At 36.5% G+C, this 18,965-nt stretch overlaps 4 protein-coding genes across 4 annotated transcripts; 2 read left to right on the top strand and 2 right to left on the bottom strand.

Annotated features, from left to right (window-relative positions):
* Window positions 1-997: 997 nt before the first annotated feature.
* LOC147569948 (putative indole-3-acetic acid-amido synthetase GH3.1) lies at window positions 998-3,536 on the bottom strand. The gene is made up of 3 exons (XM_086656501.1): window positions 3,152-3,536; window positions 2,757-2,858; window positions 998-2,637 (listed from the first exon to the last, which is right to left on the bottom strand). The coding sequence occupies exons 1-3, from the start codon at window positions 3,442-3,444 to the stop codon at window positions 1,245-1,247; spliced, it is 1,788 nt and encodes a 595-aa protein (XP_086512627.1). The 5' UTR covers window positions 3,445-3,536; the 3' UTR covers window positions 998-1,244.
* A 2,385-nt stretch (window positions 3,537-5,921) lies between these two features.
* Window positions 5,922-6,527, top strand: LOC147569949 (uncharacterized). The gene has a single exon (XM_086663612.1). The coding sequence runs from the start codon at window positions 5,922-5,924 to the stop codon at window positions 6,525-6,527; it is 606 nt and encodes a 201-aa protein (XP_086519738.1).
* A 2,756-nt stretch (window positions 6,528-9,283) lies between these two features.
* UCH2 (Peptidase C12, ubiquitin carboxyl-terminal hydrolase 1) lies at window positions 9,284-13,343 on the bottom strand. The gene is made up of 6 exons (XM_086656502.1): window positions 13,097-13,343; window positions 12,429-12,478; window positions 11,484-11,530; window positions 10,578-10,624; window positions 10,384-10,486; window positions 9,284-10,298 (listed from the first exon to the last, which is right to left on the bottom strand). The coding sequence occupies exons 2-6, from the start codon at window positions 12,457-12,459 to the stop codon at window positions 9,519-9,521; spliced, it is 1,008 nt and encodes a 335-aa protein (XP_086512628.1). The 5' UTR covers window positions 12,460-12,478; window positions 13,097-13,343; the 3' UTR covers window positions 9,284-9,518.
* A 2,005-nt stretch (window positions 13,344-15,348) lies between these two features.
* On the top strand, window positions 15,349-18,709 carry LOC147569951 (uncharacterized). The gene is made up of 4 exons (XM_086656503.1): window positions 15,349-15,861; window positions 16,503-16,605; window positions 18,038-18,199; window positions 18,310-18,709. The coding sequence occupies exons 1-4, from the start codon at window positions 15,593-15,595 to the stop codon at window positions 18,475-18,477; spliced, it is 702 nt and encodes a 233-aa protein (XP_086512629.1). The 5' UTR covers window positions 15,349-15,592; the 3' UTR covers window positions 18,478-18,709.
* Window positions 18,710-18,965: the final 256 nt, after the last annotated feature.

Below are 18,965 nucleotides of genomic sequence, written 5' to 3' on the forward strand. Positions count from 1 at the left end.
ATATATACATCCACGTAACTAAACATAATGACTTTTGCTCAAATATAAAACCTCCACTGATATGAACTAGAAGAGAATATCTTAAACAAAAGAACACCAAAAAAATATTCTTGGAACCATAACAGAAAGATGGTGAAATACACATGGATGGTGGAATCTTTTTGACAGAGTCCCACTTACTAAAACATGTCAATTTTGGTGTTTTTTCCTTTCTATCACCATGGATTTTGTTAAAAGGTCTCTTTCATTCTGGTTTAAATTAGGCGGTTATCGTGCTCATCACATTTTCATGATGTATCAATGCCTTGTAACGACTAACGTAAATCGTAGTAGATTTCTCAAAAAAAAAAAATGTTAAAATGCCAAAGATTGTGGTGGTGTTGATAAAGGTAAATATAAATATGCTTATGATATGTTGGGAAATTTTAAATGCGCCCACCATTTTTTGTTGCATACACTCACATATAAGGTTGTTGAGGTCAAAGGATATGTGATTGTGGCAGGTAGAAATGGTAAGTGTATATAACATTTCTCCTGTACGTTTTCAATGTATGTGAGCTAAAAATTGAGTTGGTAGTTTGGTACAGTCAACTGATCAGGGCACAAGTGTGACTTGGGTGGGCATGGTGAAACCGCATGTGCCCCATAGGTCCATAAAGTTTATCGGCAACTTTGTAAGCCCTAAAGACTTATTATGGGGGTTGGGTTAACAACTTTGGGGTAGGAGAGTTCTATAGACACCTCTATTCTAGCTACAGCCCATACAGCCTAAATTTGTGACTGTGATGATGGTGGTGGTGAGGATGAGAGAGAGTTGAACATAGAGACAGTGGTCGTGGTGGTGGTTGGTTAACGAATGGAGATGAATATAGTAGTGGTTTGTGAAGGTGGTCGTAGTGATCGGTCGTATCTTGTGTGTATTTAACAATCGACTTAGTTCGAGTGAATGGACCAAGTCAAGAATGTTAGTGGGTGGGGTTTGTAAGAACATATTGTATACCTAGAGAGCATCCTTATTACATTACAAACATATAGTCATCCATTAATCAACATACCTACTATACTCCTCAAACCAAGATATACAAAATCACAAAACAATACCAAAAGACTACAAAATAGATATATGAAAGAGACTTGAAACACACTAATTAGCAACTAGACTTTCAAAGAGGAAGAAATAAAGAGAGAGAAAAAACAACATGGTCCCTCATTAGCCAAAGCCCAAAAGGGTTCAAATTCTACCCTTAGTCGATTCGGCGTTTGGGGGCCCATCGTGGGAGATATGGGCTGAAATGGGCCGAGATAACTCTAGAGTCAAGCAGTTCCATGATGGGTGTGAAGTTAACACATCTTGGCACCTTGTACTGGTTAATAGATGCACCCCTTGATATGGCATAATCCATTAGCTCTTCAAATGTTCCATTCTTCACTACCCTTATCTCTAGTGCTCCTATTGAGTTGCACTCCACTCTCCCTTGCCTGTAAACTGAATTTAGACTCTCTTCCATGGCTAAGCAACACTGATTCAGCACCTCCTCACTCGGCCCGTTAGAGGGGTCCTTCATCAACAACTCCCAATATATAACGTAATGGCCCGGTATCGTTTTGGTGTCTGCGTAGCTTGTGTATTCAACTACACTGGTATTAGAATCTCGAAGGAGTTTTGATGCATTTTCTACGGCTAACTGCAACTCTGCCTCGTCTGTCTTGTCAGAATCGATGCTCAGAAGCACGTTTTTCCTTCTTACGAAGGCAAATTGTGGGGCGGAGTTGTAAAACCCAGTGACTCGGAGTATATCACCAACACGGTAGCGGCACAGACCGGAGTAGGTTGTGATGACAAGTTCATATTCCTTACCAATTTCAAGGTCGCCTAAATCAACCAGGCGAGGTGTTGGTGATGAAGCTACTGAGATGCATGACGAGGAGGGTTCATTGGGAAGAAACTCGAAGTATGCCATGTTAGGCATGATGGTGTAAGAGACTTCAGACGGCTTGCACAAAGGCTTGAGATTAAGGCCGAAATAACACTCAGATGACGCGTACATGGTGCACGTCAGGGGCAAACCACCGCTGTAATAGTCGAGAGTGGGGATGTACTGAGCCATGGCACCAGTAACAATGACATCGAGGTATTTGGTATTAGGCCATATCCTAGTAATGATACCTTCCCAGTTCTCCTCTTTGCACTCTCTAGTTATAAGCTCAGCTAGCTTTGGGTTCGGTTTAAGAAAATCGAGCTTCTGGAGTAGACATTGTCTGATTGATAGATCAGTAACGTTAGGGTTCAGAGTTCCCGTACCGATGTCGTGGGCAAGTAGTTTCCAGTGGAGCTGAAGAAAGCGAATGGCACGAAGAAGTCCAGAGGCAAACACTGCACCGACTCGAAGGACTTCTTCACGCTGGTAGAGACCACAAAGCATTTGAGTATACATGCTCTGAAAAGAGTCAGGACAGAGAATAGCCTCGTTTGGGCTAGTGTAGACGTTATACGGATCGTGTGGCCTAGTCTTGAAATGTTCACTCTTGTAGTAACTTGTTAGCACCGGTCGAGCCAATAAACCTCCTGGTGTCTTTGTTTCCGATTTCACAAACAAGAAGTAAAGTCCTTTTCCTTTGTTTAAATCGGGCACATACCTGAAATTGTTCCAATAAAAAAAGTTAATAATTTATTTCTCTGAAAAATTCAAACTCCTAAAGATGTTTATTTTATATATAAATGTATGTGAATATTTGATTTATGTGCATAAACTTACAGGTTCATGACGGGCATAAGAAGGCTATAGAGTAACTGACGACGATCCAATTCTTCTTGTATTGTAGGCATCAATTTTCTCTCTCCCGCCGAAGTTCCCGAGCTATATGTAACAAACATTGAATCAAATTCATATTTAGTAAGGGGTAGTACTACTTCGATGGGCTCGTGGAGGCCTATCCATAAACAAAATCTAAATTCATTGGACTTCGGTATCAGAAGTGTTGGACAATATCAATAACTGCTGATATCAGACTAGGAAAGTTCGTAATCGGTTGGGACAAGTAATTATGAGATTGACCTAGAGATCTAAAGTCAAACTTCGTATTAGGTAGGTCGTGGAGTCTTCCCCAGAAACAAGACTAATATTACAATAAAAAAAAAAACAGGCCATACCTAGTGAGAAATTCGGAGATGGGGTGAGCAGATAAGATGGGAGATCGATCACCATTAGCAATACGTTGAATTTCAGGCTGAAGATCTTCATAAGTAATAACTGGTATTTTCGACTTGAACGTGTCACGATCTGTTGCTCCTCCGAGTTCGTAACGTTTTAAGTACTCAGTGTCACCGTTACGACTCAAGATTTCAGATAATACATTCTCTTGAACTGAATAAACGTTCTTTGTCATCTCCTCAATGAATTCAAGTGCCTTTGAGTGTTTCTTTAACTCACTGGAATCTGCCATTGTTGATAAGAAGACCTAGGCTAGAGAAAGAGAGAGAGGGAGAAAGAACTAGAGAGGAGATAATTGGAGGGAGTGTGAGTTGGTTTTGGTAGAGATAAAAGTGAGAATTAAGTCTATTTATAAGAAATTCCAAGTCAGGAAAGTCTTCTCATAGGACTTGCATGAAAAGGGACATAGAGAGTGACGTGGTCACCTAAAAGGGAAACAAGGACGGCCCACAAGATGACATGGATATCTGTTTGAGCAGACAGGTTGGACCATCATGCAGCATAAGAGGAGACAGAAATGCCAGGTGGTCAGGTTTTAGGGTAATGATGTTGGTCCAAGAAAATGATAGGCGGCCGGCGACTTCGTCCTCATGTTAATATTTGGTAACAATCTTCCACGTGAGAAATATGCTTTCTTTGGTTTTTTCTACTTGTCAAAGTATTTATTCTCTTCCCCTCTCTCTCTCTCTCTCTCTCTCTACCTAATACCAATAAGAAAGACTAGTAGATAAAGTGACAAATTTTACAACTTTCAGTTCTACTGTGACGAAGTTTCTGACCTAATTTGAAATAGTTATTACTAGTTGGACGTCTTTTGTTACAAAAGAAATAGTATTAACAATGCACCTCAATTTATAAATTTTACAACTTTCAGTTCTACTCCGAGTATGGCCTCTGATTTCAGGCCAATATCACTATGCACCTCAATTTATAAATTCATCACTAAAATAGTGGCGAATCGAATTCGACCTTACTTGGATCAATGTATTATGTGGACTCAAAGTGCCTTTGTCCCTTCGCGTCAAATCATGGATAATATAATTATAACACAAGAAATCATTCACTCCATGACCAAGTCTAAATCCAGAAAGGGAGGATTTTCTCTTAAAATCGATATGGCCAAGGCCTACGATAGGGTCAATTGGGAATTTCTAACTAAGGTCCTGGGAGCCACTGGGTTTTCAGGTCGTATTTTAGACCTTATATTATCTTGTATTACTACTTCTACTTTCAGTATACAGAATCTATCCCCCTACCTATTCCTACTAATCTCTCAATCTCTCTCGCTCCTCATTAATCATTATGAATCAAAAGGTTTGTACAATGGTTATAAAATAAATCCATCTAGTCCTAGTATCTCTCACCTTCTCTTTGCGGATGATCTCATCCTCTTCGGGTCGGCCACCATTATAAATCTTACAGCCATCATTAATATCATTGAAGCTTACTCTAACTTTTCTGGTCAACTGGTTAATTTCGATAAATCCTCCATATTTTTTGGTAAGAGAGTGCCTTTAGACATCCAAGCCCGGTTTTCAGATACCCTTCAAGCTCCAAGAATGAATAGTCAAGCAAAATATCTAGGCTCCTTTCTCCTTAAACCAGGGAACAGAATTGATAGTTTTTCCTGGTTAACAGATAAATTTCATAAAACTTTAGCAGGTTGGAAAAACAAATTAACTTCTCAAGCTGGAAGGACAGTGCTAATTCAATCTGTTCTAGGTGCCTATTGCACTTACTCATTCAGTTATCAACAAATACCCAAGCAAGTGATTAAGCAATTGGAAAAAGCAGAGAGATGTTTCTGGTGGGGCCATTCTACTTCAGAGAAAAAAATACATTTCATCAACTGGGATATCATCTGTTCATCTAAAAAACATGGTGGACTAGGTATAAGGGCATTAGCAGAGGTCAACAGCTCTCTCATTGGTAAGATGACCTGGAGGTATTTAACTCAACCTAACTCTATTTGGGTCAAACTATTGAATTCAAAATATATAAAGTCAGGTAATTTTTGGAGTATTAACTCCCCTTCCTCTGCTACTCCATTTTGGAGAGCTATTCTCAAAAGCAGGAATACATTTGAATCTAATATTTTGGAAGGTGGGTGATGGCAAAAATATTCAGATCTTAACAGATCCTTGGTTAGAGGACCAACAAAATTGTAGACCTACTATTATTGAACCTATTCCTTCTAACATTAAGTTTGTAGCAGATCTCATGAAGCAAGATAACAAAAGTTGGGATCAAGAGATAATAAGCAAGTATTTTGATCAAGGAACAGTAGAAGCCATTAATTCGATTATTATCAACCCCTCAACTGAGTCTGATAAACTTATTTGGAAACCTTCTGAAACAGGTTCGTTTTCTTCCAAATCTTATTACCAGGAGATCAGGGTTAGACCTATCTTAAACCAAAGGGTACACGATTTTCCTTGGAAAAAAATGTGGAAGTATACCTCTATTAACCCTAAGGTTCAACTATTTATATGGAAAATTCTTCATGATGGACTGGCAACATTCGATAATTTAGCTAAATATATTCCCACAGTCCAACCAAGTTGTAAGTTATGTGATACAAGTGATATCGAGACAATCGATCACCTTTTTGGGTCCTGTCCTAAGTTTAGAGAATTAATTCATATTAATAATAATAATAGTCTAATAAGCTTGAGCCAGGATCCCATTCAGAATATGAGAGATCTACTAATGAATGGTAAGAACGGTGAAGCAGAATGGAGAATATTTACTTATCTTTTATGGTGTTGGTGGAAGGAGAGGAATGCATGGATATTCCGATCTACAATGCCAGATCCGATTCGTTGCTGGTGGTTAGCCAAGAAAGAGGTACAAATACTAACCCCTTTGACTAATATCTCTTCGGATCTGATTGATGAACAGGAAACACAATGGTTGCCTCCTCCTTCTTCCAAAATCAAAATAAATGTTGATGGTGCTTTCAATCCACCACAAGGAGCTGCTGGAGCTATAGCTCGAAATCATTTGGGAGAGATTTTGGGGACAAAGAAGATCAGGTTTCCATCGGTTTCGCCGCTTCACAGCGAAATGAAGGCATTCGAGCTAGGGTTTCGGCTAGGTCAAGAGTTGGAGATCCAGGCTTATATAATAGAAGGGGATAGCAAGTTGATGGTGGAGTTGCTCTCACACCCTAATTGTCAACCTCCGTGGCGCCTATCCAGTGAAATAGAGAAGATTCGTGGAGACATTTCAACGGTGGATATCGATTTACAATTCTGTCCCAGAATCTCAAACATGGAGGCTCATAACTTGGCGAAATCATGCTTTAACCCCTGACTAGAGCTTATTTAGTTATCTGGTCCTTTCAGTTCATTTTATCATCCTAGATTAGTTATCTTATTCTCATCAACTGGAATTTGTAACTTACTTTGGATGTTATATCTATTTGAAAGCTTTATTCAAAAAAAACAATGGTGGAGCTGGGGCGGGGCAGAGCTGACTCTTGTTAAAGGTAGAAAACCTAATATTAAAATATCGATGAACAATAATTGTATGCCGGTTTTCAACAAAAAAAAATAAAATAAAATAATTGTATGCCGAAAAAGTCTTTAAAATATAATTTACAAATACATATAGCCACATATCTAACTAGTGAAAATTTACTCCCAAATGATTTTAGACTAGTCAGAGTTGATTTAAACTTTTGGGACTATAAGTGTTAATGGGCACTACAAACTATGTATTTACGGGCAGTTGTAAGCTAGATTATCCTCTCTTACCCAATATTTTGGATGAGCCTGTATGCTTTTCCAAATTGACTCGCTATATTTCAACTATATGTTTTCACACAAAATAAGCCTCTAGCCATATCATTATTATAAAAACTTGAAAGATATATAATAGGTCAGCGCTTTGGGGAAAGTTAAATAATTTTCGGGGTGTGAAATTTTAAAGAGAATACGTAAAATTTTAGAAATTTTTCGGGGAAATAAATTTTAAAGGGAAATAAAAAAAACACTCCACCTCACCTCATTCTCTCTCTCTGAAACACGATTTTTTTCTTTCTTCTTTCTCTCTCTCTAGATTTGTTTTAGAGAGAGAGGAGAAAAAAAAAAAGTTTTTTAGAGAGAGTGATATTTTTTTTTTAATGGTCGGCGGCCGGAGAAGAGAGAGAGAGTGGTGGGGAGAGAGAAGATGAGGTGGAGAGAGAGAGAGAGCTGGGGTGGAGAAGCTATTTTGCTTTCCCCCTAAATAAAATTGTCAAACAAAATTGACCAAATCTTTACACCCCGAAAATTATTTTGCTTCCTCCAAAGGGCTGGCCATATAAAATTATGGACTAACCAAGGTGAATACAGTCTACACTATCTCTCAATCTCTTACAAATTATTTTAAAAATGAAAAATATATAAAATGGAATAAATTAAGGTAAATTTGTACGGATTAGACAAACCCACCCCTCAAGGCCTCAACCATATATTTGTCACAGACCCATGCTAGCTAGGCCTGCATGTAGGACCAACCTATTTTTTTTTTTTGATGAAGTCGGACCAACCTATTTAGATAGTCCAAAATGTTAGTTAAAGGATAGGATTTGTATAATCTAATATTTTGAATAGATTAACCAAAATAATTAGTATGAAAATTTGTTGTTTAAGATATTGAGACATACACCAATTACGTGGGTCGTTTTATTACGTATGTGATACCCAAGTTCCGACAATAACAAAATAAGACTCTGAATACCCACATCATAATCGAAAAGCTTGAACACTTGGTAAGTTCGACTTTTCATCAAAATTTCTAGATACACCTAAATGCATTTTAACATCGCCAATTAGCATGGTATCATATTTGATAACATCTGATTTAGGTATATTATGTAAATTGTCTCGTGCTTACTATAGGGAGGTGTTACCACATTGAGTAAGACAATTGGGTTGTAGATTTTTTAGGTTTTTGTTGTCACTATCTATGATACTATATACTCTTTTTTTTTCAGACTCTATGATATGTACTTGGACAAACTTCTTCCATATTGATGAGTCACTATCTAATTAGTTGTTCCCTCTCAACCACTTCAATTTAAAAATGCTAACCTTTATGATCATAATAGAGAATGAAAGTTTTAGGCCAAATACAAAGGTGAAGGATAGGATTACAATTGTATAGTTGTATAATTAGTGTTATGACCCTATTCTTAAGGTGTAACAAAATATACTTCAAACTACCTATATATCATGATATATGGATCAATGAAATTCTGCTATTGATTCAACAAAAAAAATGAAATTCTGCCATGTTGAATTTCAGTCGAGATATATGGTCTGACATGATTGAAATAGAGAGAGAAAGTACATCTCTTTAAATCTTGTCCTGCTATATACTTCAGCTTGAATTCAGCCAAGATATTAGTCGGACAAACCAATCAGTCTTTAATTAACGTAACAGTGAGAAAAAAGTGAAAAACTATTCTCCATAGTCAAAGTATTGACTCAATCAAGGTGAAGGTGGAGTGTCAATTTTATATGTTCTCCATCCATGCACGTCTTAGGAAAAATAAAAACCCAACACTCCAACCACTCCGACAATAAGCTCAACTATTGACTGCTACATTGGACAACCAATTTTGAAGGTCAAAGGATCTAGTATTCTAGATCTATAAACAATTTCCATGAGCAGCTGATTGACAAGAACAATATTAATTTTATATTCATGTGGGTCAAACAAGCACGAGAACAATATTAATTTTATATTCATGGGCATAGATGCGGTCTTGAGTTTAGCAAATGTCCATGTCTTTTGGGTGGACTTGCAGAATTTAGGAATGGTCTACTCCTCTCACGAGAGCATTTGAAACCTAGACTATAGAGACAAAACTCCTAAGTTGAAGAAAACAATATCGATATTTTTAAAATTCGGATGGTTACCAAAGATGAAAACATCAAAATAATCTCATTCTTTTTTACAAAATCAAGTTATCTTTCTCAAGCTCATTATAGTATGATCTTTTCTTATTGAGATAAGGTATATGCCTCAATAATTACTGCATAGAGGCAGGTAAAACTCAAAAAAGCCTCAAGTCTCATACATCACTAGAATGGAGATCTCTGATCTCTAATAAGATTAAATGGATATCCATTAGGTAATTAAACATAAACAAAAGCAATTTGGGACAATAATCTCTGTTACAAGAGCTAATAGAGCACATAATATATATATATATATATATGGAGAGAGAGAGAGAGAGAGAGAGCTTCCTGCATCACTAATTTATGTTTCTTCCCAAGAACCTTCAAAAAAAAACAATGAAAATTTTAACTGCACTCAAGACCTAGGAGTAGATGCCTTCTGCTTTGCTTTTTCAATCAGAGGCTTTAATTGCTTTTTCTCAGCAAGAATCTTCAGAAAGTTGAACAAAAAAGGAATATAGTTATGCTTTCTCCTCATATTCTCTGTTTTCCATTTCTTGAATTTATCTTCCTCCATTAATATCTTCTCAGTAGCACTTTCGATCCCCGCGTTTATTTCCGAAAGCAATTTGTTCAGTGACTCGATACTACCAGCATTTCCTTGCCTATCCGTCTGAGCAGCAGATAGTTGCTGCAGAACCCGTTCCCTCCTCCTCTGAAGATCTTTGAGTTCCGTAGTATACATCTCCTTCCTGTTTTTTATAATTGCCATTAAGTTGAATCTAATTTCACTTCCAGAATACCTTTCGATTCGTTCCTGGATCACTGGTTGAACCATTTGAAGCCAATCCATATCGCCTTGACCACCAGGGCATTGTCCTAGACTAATCGGGCCCTCCTTCAGCCCGTCAAGCTCATATAATACCCCGTCAACAGGCAAATAGCTTATGAAGTGGTAGACATCATCATCTTTTCCTGCCACCTTCTGCTCGTCGGGCACAAAAGGCGTGGGCCTTGCAAAACTGTTGTGAGCTGTCCTTATGGCTTCACTGTTGTTGATAGCTAAGCCCTTCAGTTCGGGAGGGAAGTTTTTCGTGAATTCTTTTAGCATCGATAGTTCTGGACCAATGTCGACATTGGGACAGTTCATAAGAATGGAGAGGATAGCTTGGGTTGCACATGCATTGTTAATGACCTGAAATGATAGCGACAGAGTCAAACCAGAAGGATTCAAGTATAGATGCTTCGAAAGATGAGTCAAACTGCTTCTTAGTTAATACCTGGCTAGCAAAAAATAAGTTTGGGTTTGGATCTCTAACTACAAGGCGATCATCTTTCTCTCCAGGTCGCCACTTGAAAAGGAATATCAAGCCATATACGGGCCTATAAGTATATAGATACAAGTAAACCAGGGTGAGAAACAGAAACTTGTTTAAGATAGTGTGATTAACAAAGCTTGACATAGATAACTGACCGAAGATTGTTAAGGGAATCTGTGTCCAGGGAATACAATTCCTCCACCTGCGAGCACAAAAGTCAAGATAATTCTCGGGAATGGTATTCTCAAGAGGCCATAAAAATAGAGGAACAGAATAGATACTAATCAATCATCATCCATAAAGAGGCGCATGTATGAGACAGACTCATTACTGCAGGTGGGCATGCCCCTCCACTGCAAAGAGAGGCGTAATTCAGATGTGGTACACGTGCATTTGGCCTTGAGATAAACCTCGCGCGCCTTTTTGTAACATCTTAAATACTTGCTAGAATGCAAAACTATAATGAACTCCATGAGAAACAAGAATGATCGTCTAACGAGGATACTGAAATGTTCGATATTACGTAAGAACATGTTGAACTTCTCGAAAAGCACGAGTGAGCATCTCAAAAGAATAACAAAATGCCAGTGACCCAAAAGGAAAACAGTAATTTTCAATATTTTTGCTCCAAAAGAAAGTCATACAGAGGGAGGGAGTGGAGATCTGCCAAACTTGGTCACTCTTCCCTGCCTCCGTCTAATTACCTTCAACTTTCTACACAATTAACATAACAGGCTAATAGAAACAGCCAGTAGAAATGATCAAAATGAGATTTTAAAACTAGAGGTTATTCCATTGGCAAGGAGACTGTTCTGGACTTCTGGTCAATACTCAATCAGCTTGCACATTTTAGGTAAGATTTTAAATTTCACCTTGCGCGGTGGCACGTTAGGTACTAAGAGGCCTGGTTTATCCAATAAAATTCCCTTGAAGACAACAATATATGGTTTGCTTCCTTACAACTTCTAATCAAACACTTATATGATAGAGACAAATGAACATGAACCGTCATGCTTAACACCCTCATGTAAGCATGTCAAAAAGATTAATAGGAAGATTACCTGCACTCCTTTTACTTGCATCTGCTGTATCAATTCAGTAAATACACCTAAATCATAAGTTAGGGTTAATAAGAGAGGAGGAAAAACAAGAAAATAATAGCAGTATAGCTCCTATTACACTGAGATATAGGAGAATGGGAGACAAACTACACAATGCCCATACAGTAAACCTTAAAACGCATGTTATACATACAAAAAAGACAAGTAACAGTAAGAAGCGCACTATATTAGCATATAGCAACCTTATGGAACTGCTGACGAGCGGTCACGACATATATTGATTACTCAATTGCATGCTTACAAATCAACAATTTTCCAGGATAAACATGTATTCTAGACTTTCTTATCAAAAAAATTAGGTACACAATATTTTAAAAAAATTCAAGGCGCGCCTCAAGGCGAGGTGGTCACGTTGTGCTTCGAGGTATACGTATCTGAACCCAAGAATAAAATGTGCGCTTCTGAACTCAGCTGTTACTTTTTTAGTTGTTAGACAACATAATAACATCAATAGTTTTGTTTAGTGAACACTTACAATGTTATATTATAGTAGTAAAGTAGAAAAAAGAATATTATGTTTATACATTGTCAAATTTCCTTACAAAAAAATAATTTACGCCTTTTATGCAACGAAGTGTATGTGCCGCCTTGCCTTGTCAGAGAAACCCGCCTTGAGGCGTAAAATATGGTTTGAAACATTGTTATGAACGTATTGATACTATAGATAAATGAGGATTCAAGCAAAAACATTTTATCTATAACGCCTCAACGCAAGCTCCACATGTATTTAGGATATTACACTAAATAACTCCATATAGTAACTCTTACTCCAAGACGATATGTTTCTTTAAAAAAAAAAACTTTAACACGTGAACATGTACTAACATGTTTCCAATATCCATCATATGAGACATGAGGTGCAATCAAATATATCATAAAGCTTACCAGGATCAGATTCAATAGTGCACCACGACATTGTATAAACTTGTTAGAATCTGCAAGACGTTGAAAGGAAAATAGTGCTCAATACATAACAGCAAAGTATAGAAAGACAAGGATAAGACATACACCAGCTTCAGTATACAGAATATACAATTTCTAATGCACAATGAAACTAAAAGCAACTTGCTCAAAAAGCATAAGAAAGCGATTAACGTGTTTTTTCGAAAGATAAACATAAACATGAGGGCAGATAACATAAACATGAGGGCAGATAACCAAATTTTGTAATGGAGAAAGAATTATGTCCTGGAAGTACTGGTTCGCGCTTCCCTTCTTGTTTTTTAGAATCGAAAATCGTCAAACATTCATTTTCGGAGTAGTTAGGTTATCATGTCATAGTTAGTGGGTTAAAGTATTGGTCTATAAATAGATCTTATTTGCAGTTTAATTTAGGTCAAGTCAAATAATCAAATTCAAGTATTAATCTTCTTCATTCTTCACCCAACAATCAACCAATTCTGAAAATAACCCAACTAAGAAAATAGATTCTGAGAAAAGTGTAAGAACAACAAACTATGCACGTAAAAACAGAAGAATCTGCTCCAAAAAAAAAACCTAATTATTGATAGATTAGTGAACTTGAAGAGGATGTGAAGTAATAGAGTATATACCTAAAGACGTAGAGAAGTTGAGAGTGCTTCAAGAACCGAATCTAACCCTTTGGAACGAAATCGGATGTTCTTCTTCTGCTGCTAGCCTGCTTCCAAATAAAAAAAAAGGATTAGGGTTGTCGATTCTGTACTGTGGGGTGAGTGAGCGTAATGGGGATTTTTGTTTTTGTAAAACTTTACCTCTCGACTAAGGTCCGTTTGTTAAGTAGGGATAAATGTTTGGAAAGGAATCCACTATTTTCTACCCGAAAGAAATATTTTCCACCAGAAGAGAAAATGTTTTCACATGAAAATCTAATTTTTAAAATCATATATTGGCTTCTTTCATAAAAAAAAAAAAATCATATATTGGCTATTTAAAATTTGGAAGCTTCACTCATGGTGTGTTTGCATGACGGAATCATGAATCCGCAGATTCATGAGTCTTGGGATTCATGATTCCACGGATTCATGAATCCAAATAATATTTTTTGGTTTGTTTGACAACTAATAAGAATTCTATGATTTATTATCATTTAAGTATTTTTTTCACGATTTTTTTTTTCCGGAAACCTTTTTTTCGAGCACCATTTTTTCTTTTGGGAAGAACACGGTCTCTATCAAAGCAAAAAAGTTTTTATAAAATTTCAGTGTTCGGAAAAATATTTTTCGAGAAAAAAACAAATTTTCGGTAAAAAAAATGGATTTGGAAGAAAAATAGTTTTTAAGGGAAAATTTGTTTTCTGGAAAAAAAATAGATATTCGAAAAAAAACTTATTTGGGGAAGAATCGATTTTCGGAGGAAAAAATGGTTGTCAAAAAAAAAATCAGATTTTGGGAAAAAAAAATGATTTTTTGAAAAAAAAAAATAATTTTTGAGGGAAAAACTAATTTTCGGAAAAAAAATGATTTTTTAAAAAAAATATATAATTTTTGAAAAACAAAAATATTTTTGAAATTTAAAATAATTATTTTGTAGAGGAATATTTTTTCGTTGATTTTAAGTTTAAAATTTAGATTTATTAATCCAAAATCCTAGCAAATCTTAAGGGGTAGGGTGGGATTTTGGTCCAATACAAATTTTGGAATTAGGAATCCTTAGGATTCAAGAGTCCTATGATTCTTGGTATGCAAACAGACCAAGTATTCATGATTCCTACCAAATCCCACTTTTGATTGGAATCCTACTTAGGAATCCTGCAACCAAACACACCATCAGTACATTTGGCTTTTGCACGAGAACTAAAATGCATAAACAACGTGAGCAAGAAAACACGAGACATAAAAGGATGAGGATAGGGCCACCACCATTTTCTCTTTTCGTTTTTTCCTTCTCTCCTCACTTTCTCATTCTCTCTCTCTCATACATAGTTTCGACGAAGGAAAACTTTTCCTTCGCCGGAACAAGACCTCGAGGAGGGTTTCGCCTAACCCTCCTCGAGGGTTTTGTGGTCGACCGACCACAAACTTTTCGTGGACAGTCGAGCCACGAAATGGTTCGTGGTCGACAGACCCACGAGTTTTTTTGGGTCGGTCGGCCCACGAAAATTGCGAGAGAGAGAGAGTTCAGGGAGAATGAGAGTGTGACCGATTATTAGGGTTTGGTGATCGGAGAAGTCGAGATACAATGAGAGAGAGAACGAGATATAGTGGGAGAGCGAGTGAGAGCGATAAAGAGAGAGAGAGAGAGATGCAAATGATGGTGGTTCCCGGATTTTGGTGATGATGGTGGTGGGTGGATTCCGACGACCCTTGTTGAAATGGAGAAGAAATGGTCAACCAATTTGTTTTCCCCCAACTATTAGAAAATATACTGGTCAACTAAAGTTGACTAGTTTTTGACAAAATTTTCCTTCACACCCCAGAAACTATTTTGATTTTTCCAAAAAAACTAGCCTAAACAAATTGTACAGGTCAAACCGATGGTCAATTAGAATATAAAATGTAATTTTGGTCGATTTAATTTAGAAAGTAATATATTTTCTCACTTATTGTAGAAACAAGATCACGAATTTAGCATTTGCAAGAGTGTGTTTAACTTTTGCTTAAACTATATCCAGCTATTACTATTTTCAACAAAAAAATAAAAAGATGTCACTATTATTACAAGGGTCCTACAGTGCATCATATCATATCATCATAATCCTAACAAGCCAAGTCATTTGTTACTGATATAACTACCAATATACTACATTTTCTTTTTTTAGATCTATAAAATATACGATTCTCTAGTAAATCAAACAATATATTAACAAAATATTCATATAATTCCCGGGTGAAGCCCGAGAGGCTCCACGAAACAATCGTCATTGTGTTGGTATATCATAGCCTCACTCACATACGGAAAAAACTAATACACCGTCGGATTGAAACCCATCGGGTATCAAGCGGGACTTATTAAGTTTCAATAGCCGTTTAAACAACTGGCCTCATCGATGCTTATAAGAGAGTGACAGAGACTAGAGAGAGAAAGAAGAAGAAGAAGAAACGATTCAGTTTGAGTTTCTACTGATAATAATGAAATCATCAGCTTTTCTCTTCATATTATTAATATGCATCTTCTTCTTCTTCTCCGTACCGAGTCTCATCTCCGGTTTTACTCCGCCGGCCAAATTCGATGGTTTCGTTTATAAAAATGGTAAAGAAAGTGAATCATCATCCATCAAGATCGAAGCTTTCTTCGACCCAATCTGCCCTGACAGTAGAGACGCATGGCCTCCTCTTAAACAAGCACTTCAATACTACTCATCTCACGTTTCTCTCATCGTTCATCCCTTTCCCTTACCGTATGTAATTCTAAAAACCCCTATTTCTTCTTTCATTTCTTTTTTTTTTTTTAGCTCAATTCATTTCAATCGTCTCAAGTCTGAATTAACTTCCCAAAATTCTCAAACTTTTTATGCTTGTTATGTTTATTCACATGTTTATAGGTTGAATCAATCAATCTTGTTACTATTTTGGGAACCCAATTCTTGTAATATACTACTAATGAAATGACCTTGATACTCTTACTGAGATTTTGCCCAATTTCAGAATTGTTATACTTTGATTGTTTATGATTGTGATGTCCATGAGACCACTTGCATTTGAAGTAGGAATTACATCTTGCAGGCACCATTTATAGAAACTTAGGATATTCGATACTTTGGCATCGTAAAAGTCAATATTTTGGTGATTTACTTCATAATTTTGCATATAAGGGAACGATAAACGGGTATCGGGTATATAAGCTATAGTTCATTCAAGGATTTTGTCTTTCTAGTTTAACTTTCCTTGGGTAAAAGAAGAGATTATCTCATTTTTATTGCTAATGAAGTTCCTTCAATAACTATATGAGAAGTTTTTTGAAAGAGAATAATGCATTATTTACTAGTTCCAGAGCATTAGACACTTACTAACTTCATTTTGTATATATATGTGAATGCAGATACCATGATAATTCGTATCTTGCTTGTCGAGCTCTTCATGTTGTAAATAGATTAAACAGTTCCGCTACATACAACACATTGGAGCTGTTCTTCAAGCACCAGGTTTGTAGTTTCTCCATTTCTACGTTGTCTAAGTTAATATTCATTTTCTTGTATTCCTTTTCATTGAATGCTTAAAATTTGATGTGCTTTGTTGAAGCTAAGGAGATTATATATATATATATATATATATATATATATATAGATATATGTGATTAGCAACATTTATATTCAATTGCTTAGGATTTCTTGCAAATGTTGGTCTGGGTGGTATGGTCCTCACTACAAATAAAGTAGGTCATTTTGGGATTTTTAAGCTTGTAAAATGTGGAATTTAAGTTAACTTGGTATTGAGAGCTTATGATAATTTGCAGAAATTGACTATTTCTTTATTAAGATTCATCTTCACGACGAGGGGTCAACCTTGAAAACAGTTAAGACTAAATTGATTGGAACCTACCTTGTAGTTGAAATACTAAAAAGAACAAATAATATTGATTTTGGAGTTATAGTAGATAATATTAAAACGGTGTGACAAGAATACCTATACGGGTATTAAGGCCGGTTACCAATAAAAAGGCCGCACAAAGCATACTACCATGGATGGACATAGGAATTTTCCTGTCTTATTTATCAGGTTTGAATGTACGTTGGGTTTTACTCGTAATCTCTTAGTTTCTGGAGACCTATTTGACATTACATAGGAAAGGTTCTTAGGGTTGTACACAATAAAAAGGCCGCACAGAGCATACTACCATTACATAGGAATGGTTCTTATGGTTGTAACACAATCTTGTTATAGACCACACAAGAAGTGCATACAGAGTCTCCATATCATACCCACGAAAGTGAATGAAACTTTCGAGACAGCAAAAAGATACTTGGAGTGGGTGCCCATTTTACATAGATTACAATATTATATATAGGTATGTCTGCTGATTTACGAGGCTCTATTGGGTTTGCCTTGGCTTGTGCAGTTGTGTGGCACATTAGTTGGTCGCTGAGAAATCCATCTTCTAATTTTCCTTTTATATCTCATTCTTGAGAAATACGAGCAAATCCTTTTTTAGGATGACTGAAGAAATTATGAGAGAATAACCAAAATTGCATAGAAGGCAAATTTTCTGAGATTGGGGTTTCGGGTCTTAAGAGATGCAAACAATAGATATTCTAGCAGTATAACCAGTTTCATGGGCAATTGCAACTATGTACTCGGCAGAGAAAGCCATTCTGGACCATGTCTGGTAGCGTATATAGTATTCATCCTAGATCTTTGCCTCCGTAATTAATTCTGGAAACAGTGACATGAATTTCGTCCATTGTCTTAACACTTCCATTATTCGGCTATTCGCGTTGATGTAACGCTGAATTTACATCATTAATGTGGTAAAAAAAACTATCATTGTTACATATTAGCAAATGTACCAATTGGTCTTCTTGCGATTTTGCCTTTACTTATTGACTAAGCTTGGTGAATTCGGATTTTCTGGAATAGGAGAAATTTTACAATCAACCAACCCATAATCTATCTAGAGCTTCCGTTGTTGACCTTGTTGTGAAGTTGTTAAAAGAAGCAGTTGGTAACTCTGCATTATCTGCCCTGGAATCTGGTTTCAAGGATAGGAAAACCGATCTCACTACAAGGGTTTCATTTAAGGTTAGTAACTTTATATTTACGGGGTCAGTTTTTATATGCTTTTTTAATTGGACTTAAACCATTCGGTCATCTGTCATTACATTATCTGTTTTATGATTTTTGTCATGCAGTATGGATGTTCACGAGGGGTTCTTGGAACACCTTCTTTCATTGTAAACGGGTTTACTCTGCCAGATGCTGGGTCTCCCATAGATTACAATGGGTGGAGACGCATCATCGATCCACTGCTTGGCAAACAAGGTCGTGGGATGGACGAAGGAGGCTTTCATTTTTTCTAATGGGGGTATTCAGGCATTCCATATGATAGCAAGTAACGCTAATTCCGCGTCTCTATATCGTCTCGCAAGTTATGCTAGGCATGCTTTAGCTATATGCCTATATATATAATAAAAGAAAAAGTAGGTAAATCTCTCTTGTACTTGATTTCAGCCTGTGAAAATTGGAATATACGTGTGACTTGCAAATTTAAATGAATAATAATATAATATGAGCTGCAATGTTTAGTGATTACAATTTGTTTTCTGTTGTCCACACAGTTGACTAGAATTGAGGTTAGATTATCATATATAAACTTCAACTACCTTGAAGTGTCTTGACAGTTCGTTAGGGCAACCCCAATGTGGGGCAATTTTGGGAGCCCCGGGGCTTAGAGCAACTCCAATGTTGGGCTCCCAAATCTAAATTTTGTACATATGTGGTGTAAGTGTGTGAGGTTTGTGTTTTAATTTTCACCCATTAAATTTTGGCTCTAATATTTGAAATTTCA

Source organism: Eschscholzia californica, unplaced genomic scaffold (genome assembly GCF_041429995.1).
Source record: "Eschscholzia californica isolate CP2 unplaced genomic scaffold, dmEscCali1.0.p SCAF_1, whole genome shotgun sequence".
NCBI lineage: Eukaryota > Viridiplantae > Streptophyta > Magnoliopsida > Ranunculales > Papaveraceae > Eschscholzia > Eschscholzia californica.

What these genes read in the sequence shown, in the direction of transcription:
- UCH2 (XM_086656502.1), bottom strand. Translation starts at nt 12,459, where the DNA reads ATGTCGTGGTGCACTATTGAATCTGATCCTG. An exon ending in CACTATTGAATCTGATCCTG is followed by an intron (nt 11,531 to 12,428) that starts GTAAGCTTTATG and finishes CTTATGATTTAG; the next exon opens with GTGTATTTACTGAATTGATA. An exon ending in ACTTATTTTTTGCTAGCCAG is followed by an intron (nt 10,299 to 10,383) that starts GTATTAACTAAG and finishes CTATCATTTCAG; the next exon opens with GTCATTAACAATGCATGTGC.
- LOC147569949 (XM_086663612.1), top strand. Translation starts at nt 5,922, where the DNA reads ATGAATGGTAAGAACGGTGAAGCAGAATGGAGAATATTTACTTATCTT.
- LOC147569951 (XM_086656503.1), top strand. Translation starts at nt 15,593, where the DNA reads ATGAAATCATCAGCTTTTCTCTTCATATTATTAATATGCATCTTCTTC. An exon ending in GTTCATCCCTTTCCCTTACC is followed by an intron (nt 15,862 to 16,502) that starts GTATGTAATTCT and finishes ATGTGAATGCAG; the next exon opens with ATACCATGATAATTCGTATC. An exon ending in AGCTGTTCTTCAAGCACCAG is followed by an intron (nt 16,606 to 18,037) that starts GTTTGTAGTTTC and finishes TTTCTGGAATAG; the next exon opens with GAGAAATTTTACAATCAACC.
- LOC147569948 (XM_086656501.1), bottom strand. Translation starts at nt 3,444, where the DNA reads ATGGCAGATTCCAGTGAGTTAAAGAAACACTCAAAGGCACTTGAATTC. An exon ending in ATCTCCGAATTTCTCACTAG is followed by an intron (nt 2,859 to 3,151) that starts GTATGGCCTGTT and finishes TGTTACATATAG; the next exon opens with CTCGGGAACTTCGGCGGGAG. An exon ending in CTTATGCCCGTCATGAACCT is followed by an intron (nt 2,638 to 2,756) that starts GTAAGTTTATGC and finishes GAACAATTTCAG; the next exon opens with GTATGTGCCCGATTTAAACA.